The sequence below is a fragment of the Chlorocebus sabaeus genome, chromosome 1, assembly GCF_047675955.1.
Source record: "Chlorocebus sabaeus isolate Y175 chromosome 1, mChlSab1.0.hap1, whole genome shotgun sequence".
Taxonomy (NCBI): Eukaryota; Metazoa; Chordata; class Mammalia; order Primates; family Cercopithecidae; genus Chlorocebus; species Chlorocebus sabaeus.
In genome coordinates, this window is record NC_132904.1 from 51,905,498 (window position 1) to 51,925,215 (window position 19,718).

Consider the following 19,718-nt stretch of genomic DNA (forward strand, 5'->3'; position numbering starts at 1 on the left):
TTAATGAAGCACTAAAGAGTGAGACACGCAGGGGGATTGATTGACTTGTGGGTATTTTTTAAGAAACCCTGTTAGATATAACACCTAAAGTTCCAATTATCAAGCTTGGTGGACACCTTCAAAAGGATGAAAGCTGCAACCTCCTTTACTCTGTCCTTCATATCATCACTCAAAATACATAAAGCACATTTCATTCCTAACAACATACACTTTGGCAGATAAAAAAGGTGACCCACACTTTCATTTTCTTTATTTTTCATTGATACCGTATGAATACAAAGTTTCTAGAAAGCTACAAAATGTCTACCACTTTATCAAGAAGGCATCAAAATGTGTCACTTTGCAAAGACATGAAAACACCTGCAGGAACTGACACAAAAATAGCATTTTTAGAGTGATGAAATAATTGCACTTAACTGTCATGGGTATTAAAGTTATCACACATATGTACCGCAAAAGCTAGAATACATTTTTTTTTTTTTACAAAGCACTTTATAAAAAAATTCTCTGCACACAAATCCTATAATTTTCATATAACTATCATACTAAAGATAAATTCACTTTAAAGCCAACACTTAGAACATTTTAAAACAAAAGGTACCAGTACCTAAACACAGACATTAACAAATACGAGAATACTGTACTGCCAAGAGGTTTAATCAAATGCCTTTTGAAAGTTTCTGCAAATAGGTTAAGAAAACATGTGTGAGAATTTGCCCACGCCCACCCCCATCTCTCCAATCTACCCATGAGGAACCTGGTTACCTGAAGGCAGGTTCCACAGCCCACTCCCAGCAGCAGTACAATATCAAAGGAACCACTGACCAGATGAAACGCTTACGTCACAAGCCCATTTTATACACGTGACACGAAGACACAGACCGTGAGAATCCCATTAAGTCACTTAGAATGTGAACAAACACACGTGGCAAAAACCGATTTACATAAAATTTAAGTGTATTATTAAAGAATTAAAGGCTATTCAGGTTTCTTTTTTAAATGTTACAAATTTTTTTTTTTTGTCATTTTCAGGCACGTACTGTTTTTTACTTTTTTTTTTTTTCTTGTCTGCAGTCATGAGCCTATTGAAAAAGGCCTACAGAAGTAAATCTTTCAAGGAGGTAATAGGGAGATGTATTTTTTTTAAGAAGTGCAGTTGATATCTAATTTACACAGTGAAACTAATGACAGAAAATGACTAATGAAAAAAAAAATCAGAGACTGGTTTCCAACTGATTGACACCTAGATCTGTCAGCCTCTCTTAGAGAAAGAGGAAGGAGAAAAAATCTCATCATGGAAGGCAGATAAAAGAGTCCACCTGACAGAGGTGGAATCTGATGGAATCTGACCCCATTTCATGATAAACGAGAGGAAACATAAATGCCATCTCAAATACTAAAGCGATGTAGTGTAGCATGAGTGACTCAATGCAAATTCACAGAGTAAAAGAAGTTACGGCTTAGGAAGTAGGACAATAAATACAAATATTTCATCTTATTTAACGGTGCATGACTTCAGTGAAACTACCCTTTGCAATGCAATAAATTTTAAACACAAACCTTCATTCTTAACAATATAAGCAATGACTTTAAGAGAGAAAACTACTGTCAAACAAAGCACAGTAACAGTTGAAAAGAGAAGCAGGAAAACAAGCATTTGACTAATTTCTTCCACACTGTGGTATAGTGCTGGCAGGGAGGAGCTGAGAATTCCAGCAGCTAACTATAACTTAGGTTGAGTACATTTTCTTTTCGTTTGATAGTTTTTGTTTGCACAAATTTCTATAAATACTCACAACTTGGAGTGGATAAGAATCACTCCTAAAATTTCAGAGCCCAGAGAGGATATTCTTAAAGACACCAGGTAGAGACACACAGAACATATGTATGAAGAGTTTCGAGGCTAATTTTCAAAGATGTCTGATGTTATTTTTACATCTATATTAGCAAAGAAAAATCTTTTTTTCCTGGCTTCTTTTTGGCTGGTGTTTGGCCTTCTTGTCCTTTTCACTCATCTTTCTTACCTCTATCAGCTTTCCCAATTTCTACAAGGTTTGGATAAAAGCCAACAAGGACTTTAAACAGTTGCCCCTTTGAGGGCTGGAACATGCTTTGAAAATGCCAAATTGTGAATGGTGCTCTTTGGAAGTTCCTCGTAGCACATTCATACACACTACTCGGAGTCAACATGTTTGCCCTAAGAAGAACACTTCAATTTAACGACCCTAACTCACTTTTGTTTTGTTCTGCACTGTCGTCTCAGTTTGAGGCTTCCAACTTTCAAAATGGTATCATTGTGTAAACCAGATAAGTGCGCACTGTCATTTGAATGGAAAAGAAAGTCTCCACAGAGACTGAACACGAACACAAGGAGGAGGAGAAAGCTGTAATATCTGTCCACCGGCCAAGATTCTGTCGTTTGTGCGGAAGTCCCCTCATCCGGACGCAGGGCTGGGCGACGAGGTGAAATGACACACTGGGTCATCAGCACACACAAACACAACAGTTTCTGGGGTCCTTCCGCTGCAGTGTGCTATGGATGTTGGAAGGCCCCCACTGGCAGACAGACTAGCAGCAGGCGGGGACCACGTCGTGCTCTTGTGAACAGAGGCCTGTGGTTGGTTACTCATCCCGGTAAACCAAAGGCATTATGGTGATCTCAAAATATTTTTGGTCTCTCTACAAATTATCGTTATTATGGCAGCACTTTTCTAAGCTGGAATCTCAAACCAAAGGCACTTTCATGCTAGAGTGCAGAAGATTCACAAATAGCTAAGTATTTGGTCACGAATTTAAAAGGCAACATTAAAAAGTACAATTTGCTTTTCATAGTAAACTATGAAGTTGCAACCTTTTGTTTTGGTATATACATTTGAGAGTGTGGTGAAAGAACTGACTTGTGTCCAGTTTCAGATTTCAGACCAACTAGTCAGTTTCCTATAGAACTGGAGAAAAAATGGGCTTACAAAACAAAAATGAAGACAATTTTTGCTTGTTTTGTTTCCAATATTGGGCCAATTAGTAAATGAACATTAGGAATCGGTGTAAGAAAAGGCTGGCGGCATGACTAAGGTATTACTAAGGCACTGCTTACGGGAACGCTTTGGCAGCTCTGAATTGAAAACTTCCTACAAAAGTAACAGTAGTAAGAGAAATGCTTCCAGCTTACAAAAGGGCTCACAGTTCCGAGGCAGCCTTTTGCACTGCATACCCTACATGCAACATCTTAAAGATTTAAGGCTTTTCAGAAATGCCATGTGCAGGGCTTTGCCACAGAAACACCAACATAAAGAAATAAGCAATGCAGACATATCCTCCTAATGTCACAGGTGTGAACACCGACAAACAGAATTAGTTCTACCCTTCGTTAGTTCAGGTATAGTGTACCAGAGCATATACAAAATTATACAAATTAATATGTACCTGGTTTGTAAAATTGACTGTCATCTCATATGATTTAAATAATTTATAGTTGCACAAAAACAACTGCTAAAGCCACCACAGTACTGAAACCTTAAGAAGACTTGGGTTTAAAAGTCATTTGGGGACTTTTGACACCAAGTACTTGGAACGGGGGCTGTTTTTTGGCTGGTCTGAGTGCAGTACTTTGCTGCTAGGATGCTTACCAAACAGAAATTTGACTCAGAGCCTGAGGCTGGGGAATTGTTCTCAGGAAGTAAAATGGCTCATCAGCTCTCCTACCTGCTGCAACAGTCAGACAGGACACTTCAGTGTGGGAAGCAGCATCCTGTGAGTCTGTGCTCCAGCACAGGGAGATCCTCAATCTCCCCGTCTCTTCTAAGCTGACCTGTCCACACACTCTGAGGGGTTGTTTAAGCTTAGAGCAGCAAAGAAAAGCAGCCTCTCCCAGGAGAGGCCAAGGATCAAACTGGCAGGAACCCTAGACAAGTCTCACCCTTTTTTTGTCACTAACCAGCTGGGTGACTCTAAACATGTCACCTCCCCTCTGGGCCTCAACTTTCTCATTGACAAAATGAAGGAGAGTAGACTGTGCTTTCAGCTCGAGAGAGAACATTTCTCTAAGTCCTCTTCCTCCATCTCTAAAGGTGAAATGTTCTAGAGGTTTCAATGAATGTACAAAACAGCATTGATTGTAAGGCAGAAACTGGAAGAAGCCCAGAGGAAATATGCTGAAATAAGTAAAGGTTTGATAATGAGATCCATGAGAAATAATGAAAATTGCTGAGACCTTTTTTTTTTTAACCCCAGTAAACTAAGGATGAAGGTCAAATCAGAAACACTCTTTAAACACGTGTGAGGTGATTAAAGGGATGATGGTGACCAGCTGTCACCAACTTCCCCACTGCTGAATGAAAGAATACTTGTAGCGAGAGAAATTGTTGGGAAACAAAAGTTTTGAAACAGGAAGAAATATGGACACAATGTCACTTAATAGTCCTACCTGCCTCTTGCAAGGCTCTGGGAGAGATGCTTTCACGGGGTAAAATGGAAGGGAAAACAATTTCAAATGTGGTCATTGTGACCTGTAACATCTTAGGCAACAGGTCTTGACTGGGGATCATTTTGTACCTGATGGGATATTTGGCAATGTCTGAAGACACGCTGGGTGGGGAAGAGGTGTTAGTGGTACTACTGGGTAGAGGCCAGGGATATTAGTAAATCTCCTACAGTGCAAAGGACAGCTCTGCAGAACAAAGAATTACCCAGTCCAAAATGTCAATGGTGTCAAGGTTGAGAAATCCTGGTCTCAGGTAGCTTGGACATTCTGAGGTTCTAGGACATGTGTAAAGAAGTCCTTGTTTTATTCTCAGCCTCTCTCTATGATGGAAATGAACGCCCACAGACCAGAGCCCCATTCTGCAGCTCCTCCCTGTTTAGGCTGTGGAAAACTGGCCTCCAAACTCTGCAGTGAAAGAAAGCACAAGATGGCCGTGAAGCAAGCCTGGCACCAGAGGGTCTTGAGGGGATAGAGCATCTGGAAGAGAAGTGAGACAGGGCTCTGCAAAGGCTTCTTTAGTATGCTTTAGAAAGCTTTTATAAACAAAGGGAGACTGCCATAAAGAATGAAGGACAAAAGACAGACTCAGATTAGATGCTGTGATGCCAATCTCACCCAAAGGTCTAATCTGAGAGAGACAAAGAGAAGCCCACTGGGGTGACTGGACCAGTGGTTAAGATAGGGAAAATATCTGTCCTGAAGAAGGCTTTAGAAGAAGACAACAAGAAGTAAACTTTTAAAAATCTTTAGAATTGTAAGAGCAAGGAGTAAACCTCAAGGTCAACCATAGAAACCCAGAAAACTCAACTGCAAAGGCATTCTGAGCAAGAGGATGCAGGTGGTGAAGCACCAGGGGCCCCGCTGACCCTGTTAGGTCAGCAGACTGGGCTGTGTCCGTCTCTGCGCCAACAGAGTTGTCCTCTAGCTGGTCTTCCTGGGTCCCAGTATTTTTGTGCTTTGGAAAGTAAATCCCAAGCGCCCTCCTGGCTGCAATGAAAAGTCCCATTCCTGGGTAGAATATGAAACAGATATCTCTCCCACTGAAGTTCTAGGATAGCTTGGCTTTTAGCCATTTGTGCTCACCTGGTCATATACTCCTGGTCCTGGGAGAGGATGGGGCTTCCCTTAAGGAAAGATGCAGGAAATAAGAGCAAAAGAAACATCCCTAAGAGGAGTGTTCAACAGAAGTCATTGTAAATGTGGTGACCGTGAAAGGGGACACCTGGCACAATCCTTCACAGGCCAGCCTGGAATCAGGGAACCAACAGTAGTCTCTTTATGAAGGGCAGAGTAGCACTGTCCAACTGGTTTCTAGAAGGAATGGGCATTCCAAATGAGGACAGTTTTGCACTTTCTCCTCTTGTCTTCCCAATGACCAGGGATGCATTTGGGAGAGGTCAGTGTTTTGCTGTTTCCCACAAGCCAGCCACACCCTCATGTTTGGAACCAATACAAGCAGGGTCAAAGCAGGTGTTGAGACAGGGAAGGGGGCGTGTAAGTTAACTGGATGTGGTAGAACTAAGTTTATTTTCTAGCTTGGTGAAAAAATCTTGACAAGTTTTACAAGTTAAAAAACTTGTTTCATGTTCTATTGTGTGCACATGTTCCTACCACTTATAAAAACATATTTCTTTGGGAAGTTGGAGGAGTACTCCTTGTTCTCTCCCAGTGAAACACTTATGGGAAATAACTCAAAACATCTGGCCACATCAAACCAACTCTGCCTGGGCAATGCTCTGGAATTCTTAGACCGGAAAGTTGAATTTCTCCTGGCAAGAGAATCTCCCAAATGAGCCTATTTGAAAAGGTCAGAGATAGGTAGCTGGGCCTCTTAAACCTAAGCCAAACAAGAACTGTAACTTACTGAGAGAGGCTAAGGAAATGGATGTGCTTCGAGAGGATGTATCTAAGTCTACAGACACATTAAGATATACATACGTATCAGCACCTAGCAAACTGAGTGACACTAAACAAGTGTTCACTAAATGTGTTGAGTAATTCTATATGTGCATTTGTGTTTATGTATACACATACATACACATATAGCTCTAGTTATAGGTTAATATGCATATTGGGTCATTAGAAATAATGTGTCCACAGGCTGGTGAGGATGCTTACAATTTTCTGGGGAGCAGAGATGCTAAAACTGATGAGCCTTTTACTTGTCTGTTTGATGAAATTTTCTCCCAGCCACAGGATTCTGTATACTTTGCATCTCACAGTGCAGTATTCAGTATTCACGCCAATTTAAAAATTTTGTTATTAAAATTCAGTGGTTCAAATATTTACTCATCTTAATAAAAAATTTGGTTGTCCATATAAAATATAACTGCACAAACAAGACTATAAACATTGTAAGTTTAGATTTTTCAGTATCTACTTATTGCAAAAAGAGCCATCTTTTCTTTTTCATTAAATAATCAATCATCACATTAGTACAATACAATTTTATATTTTTTAAATATACTATATATGTTAAGGATAAGGGGTGAAGTTTTCTTCCTTTGTAATACCTGTTCAAGAGTTTAATGGATTAGGAGATTAGTGTTAACCTTGAGGAAAAAAGTACAAATTTGTCTCATTAGGACACTTCTATCAAGCATTTCTTAAGGCTATAGTTTAACATTTGGTTTCAAAAAGAAAAAAAAGGTTTCATTTAAAAAATAATTTAGTGAATTACATTCTTTCATAACTTCCACCCTAATTAGTTACAAAGATAAGTCTAAAGATTCTTAGTTTTGTGTACTAATTTACATTTATATTTAAAGATTAATTTTACTTGTATCTTAAAACAAGAATTTTATGTTGGAAAAAAGAGAACTAAATACATTTGTATAAAGGCTGTAAATGTCCCATGGCAAATGCTCTGTCTCAATATTTTCTACCACAATTAGAAACAGGGCTCTGCAGAGAGAGACTTGGGTTGTTCAGGTTCACCTTTCCCGAGGAATTGTGGGCTGCACATCTGAAGAACATATAGAAACAACTCAATTTCTCTTTTTACAACTGTACCAGAACTTCACAGCTACAATGATAGTATGAACACATGAAAAAATGACTTCACTCAAACAAGATTTAGAAAAGTCGGGGTGACCTCGGGGCCAGGGCACCACCCTGTGTGGTGAGGTTTACAGTCAGTCGTTCGATAATGGAGAGAGAGAGTGTGTGTGTACATATGTGTGTGTGTATATACAGATATCTATATATATAAATAACCATGTTCAGTCCTTTACAAGCCTGTAAATATGGTGTTGTGCTCCATGTTCACTATTTGAAACTTCAAACACACAGGCCATGCAGAGGAGAGTTTCTTGTGTATCCCTGTTTGTTACCACCTGTTAAAATAAAAAAAAGGTATGTAAGTGTAATACTACACGGATGAAAACATATTCCATCTGTATGGACTATGGATGACTATGACTTAATTGGAGAAGAATGAGTCTTAAGTCCAACAGAGATTTGTTCAGCCTCGCTCTGTGTCCTCTAACACAAATTGTATTATTTTTTATTTGAATTTTTTAAATTGATGAGTAATAATTCCAGTCCCTACTTAAAAGAATAAAGTCTTGCAGGACATATATTTATGGGCTACAATGTGATGACAGATGTATATACATTGTGGAATGATTACATCAGGCTAACTGACATACCACTTCATATACTTCTTTGTGATGAGAACATTTAAAATCTACTTTTTCCCATCCTAGTCTTAAACTTGTGCTAAATCTTGTTTCACAATAGCCAATAACAGACAGAAACTGCAGAAGTGCCTCTCTCACCACCACATTAACTAGCAGTGCCTGGACCCAGCAAAGTATCTGCTGAATCAAGGAACAGTGGGATAGGGAGAATCCTGTGGAATGACATTCTTCCCGTGGACACGGGCTTTCTCTCTCAAAATGTACTGTGAAATACTCACGTTTCCCCTCGAGTCTCCTGAATCCCTCTAATTCTCCTTCAGATTTTGAGTTCTCCAGCCCAAATCATTGCAGCTTCCTCCACACCAGACAGACCCTGACTCCTTCCTGTCCTCACTCTGGTCTCAATTCCCCATGCTATTCTTAGAAGGAACTTTCTAAGAGCAAATCTAATCAAGCACAAACAACACCAAACGCTTCAGTGACTTACTTTTGTACTTGATTACACCAAAGCATTGTTTGAATGAAAACATTCTGAACTTGAGAGCCTCATCCAGTTTGTCATAGGCCTAATTTCCCTCTAAGTATCAGGCTGCTTCCCTTGTTTAGTTTCCCTTGCCTTTAAAGGAATCCTTGCTTCCTCCAGTCCCTACCTAAAGAATAAAGTCTTGCAGTACATCTCATTTTCCCATCACAGCATGCTATACAGTTGGTAAACACATATAGGTGTGAACAATTTTTTTTCTAATGTCCATCTCATCCAGTGGAATATAAGTTGCTAAGGAACAGGGGCCCTGTTTCCCAGCAACTAGTTTGAAGACATGGCACACAACAGTCATTTAATAAATATCTGCTGGGCGCGGTGGCTCATGCCTGTAATCCCAGCCCTTCGGGAGCTCGAGGTGGGTGGATCACGAGGTCAGGAGTTCGAGACCCACCTGGCCAACACGGTGAAACCCCATCTCTACTGAAAATATAAAAAATTGGCTGGGCACAGTGGTGGGAGCCTGTAATCCCAGCTACTCAGGAGGGTGAGGCAGGAGAATCACTTGAGTCCGGGAGGCAGAGGTTGCAGTGAGCCGAGATTGCACCACTGCACTTTAGCCTGGACAACAGAGCAAGACTCTACCTCAAAAATAAATGAGTCAATAAATAATTGATGAATGAATGAAAATTCACATCAGAATAGCCAACAAATATTGAGTGCTTACTATCCATCTACTCAGTATCAAATGCTTTACACAGATTGTCTCATACGATATTATAGTAACTCTAGGAGTAGGTGCTCTTTGACAGGGAAGGAGCTGAGAGGTTTGTTTGGTCATGGTTGTGTATTCACCATGCAGATAGCTCTCAATTGTTTCTTCCTCAGGAAGCCTTACTCAGCTTCCTCCTGAACTATGTCAAATTCTCCTGTTCTACAAATGTCCCGTGTCCTTCTGCCAGGTAGCAAGAGCTACAGTTTTCATTTATTTTGTGATGACTTGATGCATGCCTGCCTCCTGCATCAGACCCCAGGATGGCAGCCAACTTGCCTAATTCTCCACAGCACCCCAGCCCTGGCACCTAAGTATGCACCCATGGGATACCCCTATTCTTAGTAATCAGAAAGATGTCTGCTTATCCATCGAGGCAACATCCCTGAGAATCCCTACCTCATCACTCTGCACTTGAGAGGTACCTGTTTCATGAGTACACTACAGCCATCATTTCCTTGCAATGGTTTATTTACCTGCCTCTTTCGTCCTGAAGCACCATGAATTACTATATGACAAGTACTGGGTTTTATTTGCATTGTATCCCAGAAGGTGGTACCATCTGTCATAGCTTAGCTGAATTAAAATATTTCAATGATAACCTTTGAGGTAGAAAGTGCAGACTTGAGTGTTCTGTTTATAAATGAAGGTGAAACTGATGTCTGAAGATTAAGTGACCAAGGCCATAAAGTCTTAAACTCAAGTCTTTTCATTTCATGACCATAAGATACCTTGCAAAGTCTTTTCTATCCATTCAAGTCTTAATTTATTTCTATCACTAGCTCTGTGACCTTGGGGTGGCCTGACATTCTTTATCCATAAAATGAGAATAAAAATGACCTCATAGTCTGAAAGTGAGATTTGCATAACATTTACAAAGGGTCTAGCACAGCACCTGGCACTTCTACAATCTATGCAAACTTCTTGCAAGCTTTCTATAAAAGAATACAGTTGGCCCTCCCTATCTGTGATTCCACACTTGCAGATCCAATCAGTATCAGGCTGAAAACACTTGGGGAGGAAAAAAGACATAATAAAAATAATATAACAATAAAAAGAATAAAAATTTTAGATAAAACAACTATTTATATAGCATTTACATTGTATTTGGTATTATAAGTAATCTAGAGATGATTTAAAGTATAAGAGATGATTTGTATAAGTTATCTGCAAATACTATGTCATTTTATATGAGGTACAATTTCTCCTGTTCATCAATTAGATGATTTTATTTTCATAATCCAAGAGTGCTGGCTTAATTTCAGTTTTTCTAAAACTAAACTATTAATTCTAACATATATTTATTGATAGGTATTAATTCTCCATATTAAAGGAATTTATTTAGTTGCTTAATGACACATTTTGAAATTAACCTGCTAAGTTATCTGGATGGCTGTATTGGTTGAAGTCATATGTTCCAAGAGAGCGTTAATGATACATAGTGACGAGTTGTTTAACAATGAGGACACTTTCTAATGTGTAATCAGGTGGTTTTGTCATGCGAACCAACAGCACAGAGTGTACCTACTCCGACCTAGACAGTGCAGCCTACTATACACCTAGGCTATATGGTGTAGCCTATTGCTCCTAGGTTACAAATCTGTATAGCATGTTACTGTACTGATTACTGTAGGCTACTACAACACAATGGTAAGTATTTTTGTATCTAAACATACCTACACATAAAGTACAGTAAAAATATGGTGTGAAAGGTAAAAAGTGGTTCACCTATATAGGGCACTTACCACGAATGGAGCTTACAGGCCTGAAATTTGCTTTAGGCGAGTCAGTTAGTGATGAGTGAATGGGAAGGCCTAGGGCATTACTGTACACTACTGTAAACGTTTGTACTGTACACTTAGGGCTAAGCTAAATTTATCTTTTAAAACAATTATGCTATATTATATAATAGCTGCATCATCACTAGGTGACAGGAATTTTTCAGCTCCATTATAATCTTATGGGAGCACTATCATACATGCGGTCTGTTCTTCACGCTGCTATGCAGTGCACAACTGTAGTCAGGTTCTATGGGTAACAGGGGCTTTAACATTTTTCCAGGCCACATTTATCTTAGCTGTGCTCTCTGAGGTAGAGTTTTAGGGACTGAGGACATGCATCCTTAGCATGCATAAACAGAATCAGAAGTGATTTTTAATAAACAGTTAAGACTCCCCCCAAGAGAGGCAGGGAAGCCATTCATTCAGGGTTTTGGTTAATTCCTGAGGCTACCTGAGATCCTCAACATATGTCACACTCACCTTCTACTCATCTGACTGCTAAAGTGATGCATCTATTCTTAGATAGCAACAGGGAGCACCTATATGGCAAGCACCTACTACCTGCCAGTCCTGCAAACCTTGAACTGCTCTATTTTCACCAAAGGGCTATTAAAGAAAGGAATACTGATCAATGTTATTGAAGAGCATGTATTCCAAACTTCCCCTGAGTGCTGGCTTCTACGTTTTAGAGGGACATGGGCACATCTGAGAATCCATTAAGATTCTCTTCTTGATACAAACAAAAATTATATACAAAATTATCTGTTTGGTAGTTGTATGCCAATCATGTGTCTGTGAACTCTGATAGTCCTTGCAGCTCATTTCCCAATCTCTTACAGCAATGGGTCTCTACCTGGTTGCACACTACAACTACATGCAGAGCTTTAAAAATAAACAAACAAAAACCAGGATGCTGGGCCCCATCTCCAGGGATTCATTTTATTCATCTGGGGTGGAGTCTAGGCCTCAGATGTTTTAAAGCTTCCTGGATGAATCTAATATGCACAGGGTTTTTTATTTTTAAATGTTTATTTTTTTTTTTTTACAATGGTGTATAGAAGCTGGCTCCTACTGGCTCATAAAAGTTATTGTTAAATATTAAGAAATTTGACGAGCTGAATAGCTATCAGGAACTTCAAATTGCCCACGGAGAGCATATTTACACCACAGAAATAGGCAAAAGGTATAAACTAGGGTTTTGGGAAATTGGGAAAGAGCCTTTAAAAAAAAAAGAACACTGCTGATTGAAAGCCACTGTCCCAATGGAACCAAACACACCAAGTAAAGAATTCCTGCTCTATGTATTCTTCTTAATCCTAGTAACAAAAAGGAATAAAGTAGGCTTTCAGAGGAGTATTTGGTCACAGTATAGCATTGTTGCCCCTCTTTTGCTAAGATTGTTTCCATCAAGTTTTGTTTTGGCATTTTCCCTTTAATCAAGTAATGTTATTTTTTTTAATGAGTCTTATGAAACCCATTACTGAATATTTTCTATTTTGAGCATGACACTGTTCCTAATAACTTCCAAAGTCCCCAAATAAAGCTCCTAGAAGAAATTTGTTTTAAAGTTAAGTATTGGGGAAAACACAGAACCATCCAGGGGCGCTGGTGAGTTTTCCCATCATGGACCTTGAGCACTATTTTCCCTTTCCTTTAGCTGCCCATTAAGTTTGTTTTGTCTGTTTTGAGATGGGGTGTCACTATGTCACCCAGGTTGGTCTTGAACTCCTGGGCTCGGGGGACCCTCCCACCTTGGCCTCCCAAAGTGTTGAGATTAGAGGCATAAGTCATTGCACTTAGCCTAGCCAGATTTTTTACCCAATGAAGAACATTTTGCTCCTCCTGGTCATTGCATTCCATGCATTCTATTCAAATCTATATTTCTTCTGGTACTGAGAGCTTGTATTTTCTTGCCTTAATGCATGTAACTTCTTAGAAGGCCTTGGAAGTCCATCATGGAATGTGTCAAGGTATGTCTGAAGTACAAACCTACCAACTCAGCTTTTGCCTGATTTGCATACCATGTTGCTGTTGAGACTAAAACTTAGCTAACGTTGAAATTACCTGTGGAACTTAAAAAAATACACATGCCTGGGTCCCATTCTCAGAGATCCTGATTTAATTGATCTAGGATACAGCCTGAGTATCTGGATTTTTAAAAGTTCTCTAGGCCTTTCTACTCTGCAGCCAGAGATAAAAACACATCACTTTTTATTACCCAACTGAACTCCAGTCCTGTGAACCTTAGAAACCCCAGCCACATAAAACCCCTTCCCTTCTACAGACTCAAGCCCAAGTTTTCCCTATGGATGCTGCAAATTCAACTGCTGACTGACCACCAGGAGCCCAATCCAACAGCCTGGTCAGTTCCCTCAGCACAGGCCCAGCACCTCCCAGGACCACCTTCCTCACTTCTGTCAAGCCTCATGGCAGCATCTGCCCACACAGGAAAGAGACAAAACCATTACCAATAAAATTGTGAAGTTTTCCAAAACACTGTTCATCATATATTTCTCTGGTAAGTGTTTGAGCTTGTGGATGAAGTTGATCATATATTCACACATTGGGGAGCGGTTTATTCGGTATACAAATCGGCCATTCTCAAACCTTGCATACTCCGTCTGTGAGGAAAAAAGGATTTGAGTATTTTTACACTTTTGACTTCAAAACACATGAAACAGATATTACTGCCTATAAAAAAGCCTTTTTTCAACATGAATCATCTTCTATATGCTAAACTACTTACGTAATTTACTTAATTAAAAAGAAAACTATCTCCAAATTTATTGCTATACATAGAATCCATTATTTTTCTGAAAGTTTAAAAAAAATTAGTTGGAAAGATGATAGCTTTAAGAAGAGTTGATAGATCCTTTTAGCAAAGGTCAAAAAAATATATAACTGCCTAATTATGATGCTTTACCTGGAGGAGATCTGTAAAAGCAGGCCCCAGCTAGTTACGATTCTTCAAAGAAAATCTCTCTTTATTGTGATAAAGCCTCACAGGTTAACAACCAATACAGCTCATCTCTCTACTTTAGAAAAAACTGATTATTTCTCATGGATCATGAGCCCCTGAATGTCAGCTGTTTATGAAAGGAAGAAATTAAGAAAATACTAGTATATACGCTGTTTCAAGAACTCAGAAATAAGAAACAAGGTTTCCTAGATAACCTTGGATCAAAAGGAATTAAGAAAATTACAAACTAAAGAGCAATGAAAAGGGAGATATTTTACATCAGAACGTATCAGCCACGATGAAGTTGCACTTGAAGGAAACTTAATGAAGCAGCCTCATATGTCTTCATCATTAAAGATAAAAATTTACAGAATAAAATACACATCCTTAAAAAAAAAAAAAAAAAAAAACCCCAAACCACAAAGAAATCAAAGGAAGCCAGGAAAAGGAAATTAATAAAGATAAAAGCTCAAATCAATGAAATAGAAATGTAAAATGTAGACAGAATTAAAAACTGATCCTTTAGACAGACAAAATAAACTCTTCACATAAGTAAAAAGGAGAAAAAAGAAAAGTGGCAAAACCACAATTACAGTAAAAATTACAAGATACATAAAAGATTATTTCACATAACCCTAAAGCAGACACACACACACACACACACACACACACACACACACAGCGAAGCAAAGAAAACCCAGTGGATAGAGATGCTTTCCCAGAAAAATATAACTTGCTAACACTGAATCAAAAAGAACGAGAAATTGTCAATAAATAGATCAGTCATTGTGGAAATGACCACAACTAACAAGTTTAGCTATTTACCATTGAAAAAAGGGGAAGCCACAATGGATATAAAATTTCAATTAGGAGAAATAAGCTCAAGAGATCTACTGTACAAGGTGACTATAGTTAATACCAAAAATTTATTCTCAAAATTTTATTCTCAAAAATTGCTAAGAGAAGATTTAAGTGCTCTCACCACAAAAATTGGTAAGCTATGTGAGGTAATATATATGTTAATTAGCTCGATTCAACCATTCTACTGTGTATACATGTTTCAAAACATCATGTTATATACCATAAATGTATAAAATTTTTATCAATTAAAAATAAATAATTAAAAGTAGATGCTAAAAAACATATGAAGACCAAACAGTTTCAGGCCTAAGTTTTATGTAATCTTAAAAGAATAGTTATTTCCAGTGTTATTCTTTTTATGAAACTAGTGTACATTCAAGACTGAAATTTGGCAAAGAGGTTATTGAAAAAAGTATGTAACTGGGTATTGGCAGCTCACACCTTTAATCCTAGCACTTTGGTAGACTGAGGTAGGCAGATCGCTTGAGCCCAGGAGTTTGAGACCAGCGAAACCACATTTCTACAAAACAATACAAAAAATTAGCCAGGCATGGTGGCATATGCCTGTAGTTCCAGCTCCTCAGGAGGCTGAGATGGGAGGATTGCTCGAGATCAGTGAGCTGAGGCTGCAGTGAGCCAAGATCATGCCACTGCACTCCAGTGTGGGTGACAGAGTGAGACCCCATCTCAAAAGAAAAAGAAAAAAAGAAAAAAGTATAGACGAATATTACTTATGAAATGTAATGTGAAAATACCAGCAAATAGAATCCAACCATATACCCAAAGTAGGACTGTTTCAGGAAAGCTGTGGTGTTTCATATACATTGAGGAAATGTATTAACTTGTTATGTCAACAACTTGGAAGAAAAATCATATAGCAACAGTTGCTGAAAAGCATCTGATAATGTATTGCAGCTGTAACTAATAAAAATCCTAAGTAAAACAGGAATATAAAGAAAACATTTAAATTAGTAATAAATACCATTAATAAAAGCCTACAGTAAATATAATCCTAAAGGGCAAAACACCAAAACTTTTTCAACTAACATCAGTTAACCATACAAGGGTAACCCAGGAATCCGGGGGAAAAACTAAAGTTAAGTATGAGAATTTGCTAAAATGGCCATATTGAAGACAGAAATGCAAAACTAAGAGCTTTTCTCTATTCTATTAATTCAAATCTAGAAATAGCAAATTACAACATATTATATAATATTTAGAAATATATTTAACAAGAAAGAGACAAATCTGTATGATGAAAATGGTAAAATCTTATTGAAATATATTAAATGAAATGAGAATGCAAATAGGTTCTTGATTGGAAAGATTTAGTATCAAATTCTCCCAAAAGGACATCTAAATCTGATGCAATTACAATTAGATTGCTCAAACAAGGTTTTCTTCTTTATGTGTTTAAGTGATTAAATTAATTGGAAGAATAAATGTTGGTTACTAGCTTAGAAAATATATGAAAAAGAACAGTGAGACTGACTTGCCTCATCAAATATCAGAATATACTATAAAGCCACTGTAATCAAATCAACATGGTACTGGGATACGTAGAGACAAACAGGGGGTGGAATAGAACAGTGGGACTCCAGGAACAGCTCTCAGAATATATGGTAATTTAAAGGGGGCAGATCTGTTTAACTGGAAAAGAATGAATCATTTCATAAGTGGTTTTGATACAAATGCCTATTTGGAAGAAAATGTAAGTGGACTACTACTTCACACCAAATGCAGAGTACATTCTAAATAGATAAAAGGCTTAAGTGTAAAACCCCACCTACCACACACACCACCTTCTACATAAAAATTCCTGTGATTTTATCCGTCAAAAGCAATCTTTCCCTGCTCCCTGAATTTGCAAAGAGCTTTGGATGTATCATCTGAGGACACCAGTAATTTGACATTTGGGACACTGAGTAAGCTGTCTGGTTCATCTTTTCTCAAATGCACCTGTCCAGGCAGGGAATTCCAACTACAGAGAACATCCCTGACAACTTAGCTATTGACTAACATTGCCTAACACACATCTTCCACACTCCCAATCACCCACAGGTAATTTTGCTTCCTCCTTCTTAGAGGAGAGGAGGTCATCTGGTTCCAGGTGTCCCAGCCATGTTTCATGATACAGCCACCTTCTCACCTCCTGGGCTTTCCAGACATTATGTTGAGCCAATTCCCCTCCTCCCAACTCATTTTTGTCCTCTGCTCTTCTGTTTATGTCTCCCTCTACTTATCCTAGGGCTGGTGGCTGCTCCCCAAATTTAATCCTCATTCCTGTGCCCTTTCTATTCCCTCTCTGCAGCTAGGTCTCCATTCCTAATCCTTAATGCTCAGGATTCCCAATTCATATTTCCAGCCTTTACCTGTCATCCAAGTTCCTAGCCTTGCCTCTATAATCATTACCTATACCCTCTTGAACACCTTATTTCCTTATCTCTACTAGTGGCAGTACCATCCTTCCAAGCATAAAATGTGAGTGTGACTTTTGACTCTTCCTCCTCGTTGATATCCAGTTAGTTTCTAAGTTCCATTCAAAACGTCTTACTGGATTCCCATTCAAAACGTCTTACTGGATTCCCACTGCCACCACCGTGGGAAAGCTCATGACCCCTAAGCTTAAATTGTCCATCTAAGTCAACTCCCCTGGATCCTCTTCTGCCAGCATAACCTTCCCTCAACCACTTCTCATAAGGCCTGTCCAGTGCTCAGGGGGTTTGTGCTATTGCTATGAGGGCCTGCAGCATCCCAAATCCTCATTGCTTACCCCAGGGTCTTAAGAAATAAACCCTTCTCCCTCTCTCCCTCCTCAGCACAAAGTCTTTGTACAGCTAAGGTGGGCTCTTGAACCTGAAAGGTCCAGGGCCACTGGCTTACTGAACATGGATCAATTAATTGGGTGATGGGTAGAAGACACTAAAAAACACAACCTTTAAGGAATGCCAACAACAAACATTATTCTACAGAGCAACTCACCCTGATCAAACAAATATATATCTTTTTAAAGGGAGGAAGGTATGAAACATAAAAGCCGTAAAAAGATATTGGATCCTAATATATAATAAACTCTATCTAAAACAATTAAAAGCAAAGGCAGTGGAAATGGCAAAAGCAACAATATCCAAGTGAAGCTGTCATGGTTTCAGAGGGCAGGTGCCAATCAGCTGAGTACCACCTTGATGTCTATCTACAATGCCTGGGAGTGCCCTTGGACCTAGGGGTTGGGTGTAGAGAGGGCATCATTCTGAGTGGCAGGGCCTATCTCCACCCAGCTTTCATGCCAGGCTACCCCACAAGGCCTCACGCAGAGGTGCACAGCACTGGCTCAGCAGGACACAGCCGACTTCAGACACAGTCAGAGGACTGGCATGGGACCTCCTATTTGCTTCCTTTCAGGTGCTTCCAAATCACTTTACCTTTTTAGAAGTAACAGGAAAAAGAAGTGGGAGAAAGGAGGAGAGTGATATGGTTTGGCTGTGTCCCCAACCGAATCTCACCTCGAATTGTAATCCCCACATGTCAGAGGAGGGGCCTGGTGGCAGGTGATTGGATCATGGGGGTGGTTTCTCCCATGCTGTTCCTGTGATACTGTGGGAGTTCTCACCAGATCTGATGGGTTAAAAGTGTGTGGTGGTTCCCACCCACCTTTCTCCTGCCGCCATGAGAAGATATGCCTTGCTTTCCCTTCACCTTCTGCCACCATGATTCTAAGTTTCCTAAGACCCCCCAAATCATGCTTCCTGTTAAGCCTGTGGAACTGTGAGTCAATGAAACCTCTTTTCTTCATAAATTACCCATTTGCAAGTAGTTCTTCATAGTAGTGTGAGGTAATACAGAAGGTAAGAAGGAGACACCCAAAAAAGTACAACTCTCTGCCCCAAGGAAGGCTTAAAGGAAGGCAACAGTCTGCCCTTGAATGAAGTTTCCAGTATACAGAGGCCAACTTACCTCTACTTTTTCTACTACTTGCTTCCCAAAGGAGCAAACTTTGGTGGAACAGGTGACTGTCATATTTTCAGAACTCTCGTACTGACTGGTTACACCATAAAAAGCCCCAGCATCATCTTGAATATTGCAGTTTAAATCAGCCTGTTGGAAAGGAAATGGAGGTGTGGGTTATTCTCTCATCCCAGGAGTCATGGCACCAAGCAGTAACTTTCAGTAACTTTCAGGGTAAGACATCCGCTTGGCTGAATGAAGTCGGCTGGCTTGGGAAGGTGATGCTCATCTGGAAACAAGTTCAATACTCATCTGTCATTTTTTAAAGAGGTTGCTGATTTGGGCAGTCCTCTCTTGAAATGACAAGCTACATGTATCAATTTTGTTTTACTTTCTTGCATTCAGTATTAGAATAACACTATGTCCTTGCAATAAAAGATCCACAAGGTCTTTGAAATATGCATAGAAAGCAGGATATTAATTGGATTCATATTCACTCATCTTTAAAGATATTTAAAAAACCAGGAGACTGCAGCTGACTAGCCATTTGTCATACATGTACAAACAGAAACTTTCTTAAAAATTAGAATATCTGGAGGGGAAATGGTTCCTATTAAAGATTGACTTACAAAGATGTTAAATAACGAGCATAAGCTGCCATTCATTTAACACATTTTTATTAAGTACCTACATGAGAAGTTCATGCTAGACAATGTACAGGTTTTGCCTACAACTGGTTACATAAAATAACTATCATTCAGATAGAAAATAAGTACCATGTCAAAGGTACTTAGACTT

At 39.1% G+C, this 19,718-nt stretch overlaps 1 protein-coding gene across 8 annotated transcripts in view; it reads right to left on the bottom strand.

The window, feature by feature from the left end:
- Positions 1 to 228: 228 nt before the first annotated feature.
- The window catches only part of TEAD1 (TEA domain transcription factor 1), a 272,153-nt gene continuing 252,663 nt past the window's right edge, over positions 229 to 19,718 (bottom strand). For all 8 annotated transcript variants that reach the window (XM_008006492.3, XM_073018192.1, XM_008006509.3 and 5 more), the window contains 3 exons: positions 18,930 to 19,070; positions 13,624 to 13,776; positions 229 to 7,815 (listed from right to left, as the gene is read on the bottom strand). In XM_008006492.3, coding sequence (XP_008004683.1) covers positions 7,702 to 7,815; positions 13,624 to 13,776; positions 18,930 to 19,070 — 408 coding nt within the window. In that variant the 3' untranslated portion in view covers positions 229 to 7,701. The remainder of the gene's footprint in view (positions 7,816 to 13,623; positions 13,777 to 18,929; positions 19,071 to 19,718) is intronic.